This window comes from Macadamia integrifolia, unplaced genomic scaffold (genome assembly GCF_013358625.1).
Source record: "Macadamia integrifolia cultivar HAES 741 unplaced genomic scaffold, SCU_Mint_v3 scaffold585, whole genome shotgun sequence".
Classification (NCBI taxonomy): domain Eukaryota; kingdom Viridiplantae; phylum Streptophyta; class Magnoliopsida; order Proteales; family Proteaceae; genus Macadamia; species Macadamia integrifolia.
Genome location: NW_024870493.1, coordinates 219,963 through 222,862, shown reverse-complemented (window position 1 = coordinate 222,862; position 2,900 = coordinate 219,963). Strand labels below are relative to the sequence as shown.

General features: G+C 39.0%; 1 protein-coding gene across 2 annotated transcripts in view; it reads right to left on the bottom strand.

Moving 5' to 3' along the window:
* The window catches only part of LOC122069340 (serine/threonine protein phosphatase 2A regulatory subunit B''beta-like), a 31,659-nt gene that overhangs the window by 20,161 nt on the left and 8,598 nt on the right, over positions 1–2,900 (bottom strand). For both annotated transcript variants that reach the window (XM_042633326.1, XM_042633325.1), the window contains one exon: positions 2,011–2,152. In XM_042633326.1, the coding sequence (XP_042489260.1) occupies positions 2,011–2,152 (142 nt within the window). The remainder of the gene's footprint in view (positions 1–2,010; positions 2,153–2,900) is intronic.

The following is a 2,900-nucleotide window of genomic DNA, read 5'->3' as shown; positions in this document are numbered from 1 at the left end:
GGGGGAGTTTGGATGAGATCCACCTGAAGGTTCCAAGAAGTAATGATGTGGGAATTTCTGGGAGAGAAGGGGACGGGCCGAATTGGGAGCGCATTAACTTTAGAGGAAACATCAAAGTAGATAGCTTTCCAAATCTTATCCGAGGAACGAGATTTGGGAGTCCATCTACTGATGTTACGCTCCATCCAGAGATGATTGATTGTAGCACAAAAGGCCAATTTGCCAACAGCATCACAAATGGAGGAGCTAGAGAAGGTCATGTCAATCCAGTTCCATTCCCTATGGAAGAAAATAATGCTTCTCCTAGAAGGCAAGCATTTGCAGAGGACAAATTTCCAGACAGAAGCAGAGAGGGGGAGGAGAAGAAGAGATGAGGGATGTCCTCCATTCCATGGGGGCAGAGGCAGCAGGAAGGGTTGACAGAGATGGGGCGGTTGATGAGGAAGGATTGAGTGGGGAGACATTCAAACAAGCATCGCCAAAGGGTGAAACTTTGACGGGGGATATAGCCTTTGAGCCAGACAAGCTTGTGCCAAGGAACAACCGGAGAAGGAGATCTGACAAAGGAACAGGCGGTGGCAGAGGTGAAGGTCCCATTGGAAGAAGGGAGCCAAATGCATTTATCTTCTCTTCCTTGATGACCAGGGGGAAGCGGAGGGAGAGAAGACCAAATATCAAGGAGAGGAGGAGGAAGGGGGGAAATGAGGGAGGGATCCAGCCCAAGGGGGAGAGGATAGAAGAGACAGAATCTTATTCATCAAATTCGTGTACAAGGCTGTAGCCCCTTACAAACTTATAAAGAAGACTCAAAACATACTCAAACTCAAAAATAGAAAGGCTTAAACCAATCCTAAACCAATAAGGTATAATTTTAAACCAACTAGGAAAGTGAAGTAATAATAAAAAAATAAAAAATAAAAGAGACTAAAATAAGGTTGGACTCTTGGAGACCCAATCCAACATAACTAAAACACTCAAGGGCCATTACCCAATGCTGGTCTCAGATCTATGTGGGGTCCTGGGAGGGGTGAGTTTGGAGTCAGCTTAACTAAAACACTTAATACCAAATAAATACAAAAGATTGGACTCTAAATAAAATAACTAAGAAAGTAAATCCGATAATGAGAATTTAAGAATTAAGACGCTACATATAGGCTTATAAAAGAGGAACATTACATCAATAAACCCAACAACAAAAATCCCAAGGCCCATAGAACCCAATCATGGGCCAAAATAAGGTCTTTTGATGCCCGATTGGCCCAATTGGACAATGTCAATCTATCCAACAATCACTTTGAAAAGCTTACAAAAGCGGGTTGTTCAAATGATTTTTTCCCATAATATTATTGTTTAATGTAAGCAAAAAAAAAATAAGATATGTTTTGCTTCTCCAAGTTCACTTTTCTTGATATGAGATCATTTCCCGTGTCTCCATACAAGTTAATAAAAATCCAGTTCATAGACACTGAGATATACCACAGTATTACTATACTATATATGGGTATAAGTTAAAATGGCAAGCAGAACCATGAGAATATGAGATACTAAACTAGTCATGAGGGGTCCCAATATACAAACCAATAAATCTCCAAAATGCATAGCAACATAAAATTTGCACATTGGTGTTCCAGACTGAGTTCTGGCAACCACAAAGCTCTTGCTTCGCTCTCCCACCCTCCCACTCAGTAGGATTCACACTTACACTCCTGAACAATATATGGGAACTTCTCAAGGACTATGGCACATTCAGGTACGGATACCAAGAGAAATGAATGTGCCAGTAGTTCCTCAAGAGATCATATATATATATATATATAGGGTCATATCTTGCTAATAGAATTCTCTCTTTGAGGCGAAACATTCTTCCAAATGCAACTCAAAGTGACTTTAACAGCCACTTGACAGGATATGATAAGGTTCAATGAGACATAAGAGTAGCATTAAAAGAAAACTTTCTACATGGTGATTCCCTTTCTAATAGGAATCAGTAACCCCAGATAACATCCCTACCTCAGAACTTTGTTAATATCCTCTTCCTCGTCTGCATGTTGCATTGCAGCAATTAGATTTCCACGTTTCAGCTCCCTGAGGGTAAGATGACCATTCCCTGATCTATTCACATAGTAAAATATTCTGTATATGACAGTTTCAGCTGTTCATCAACAAAACAAGTACAAGTTATTGTCCGTCCTACATAGCGAATTCATGCTTAATGGCTTTAAGGATGAAGAATACATCTCTAAGTACAAGATATCAAAACAAGTCAGGGTATATCTTATATGTTTTAAGTGACAGCAAGATCATATGTATGCCACCGCCGGGTAGATCTAAAGTAACAGTAAAGAGTATATGTTAACAGTTACATTATACCAAAACTATGTAACTCCATAGTCCATACTAGACACAATTTTGATGCATAGGAGACGAAATTCTAGCACTTTGGAATAAGTAAATAAGTTAAAGAAATCAAATCATACTTACAGCAACCTTTTAACTTCAGATGAATCAGAATTAAAGTTACAAGGCATACTAGACTAAATAATCTAATGAGGCTAGCCATGGTTCCAAAACTTAAGAATGAAAACATAGATAAAACCCACATTTTTTAGAGTAAGAATATCCCTACTGAAGCTAGTCAAGCAAAATATGATCATCTCCTCCACCAAGCAGGACTTTTCCAAATTCATCACCATCAGCAGAAAAACAAATGTCATATGGGACAAGAGAAAGAATGAAACAGTATATTAGCAAAATGACATCCCAAAGCTAATTTTAATGAATGCTCAAGATATAGACCTAAAACCCCAGTCAACTTAAGAAGTTCATTTACCTTGTACACCCAAATACTTTGAACCGAAGTAAATAGAGAAGTAAGCAAACAACTACGAGAGGCCCCACCC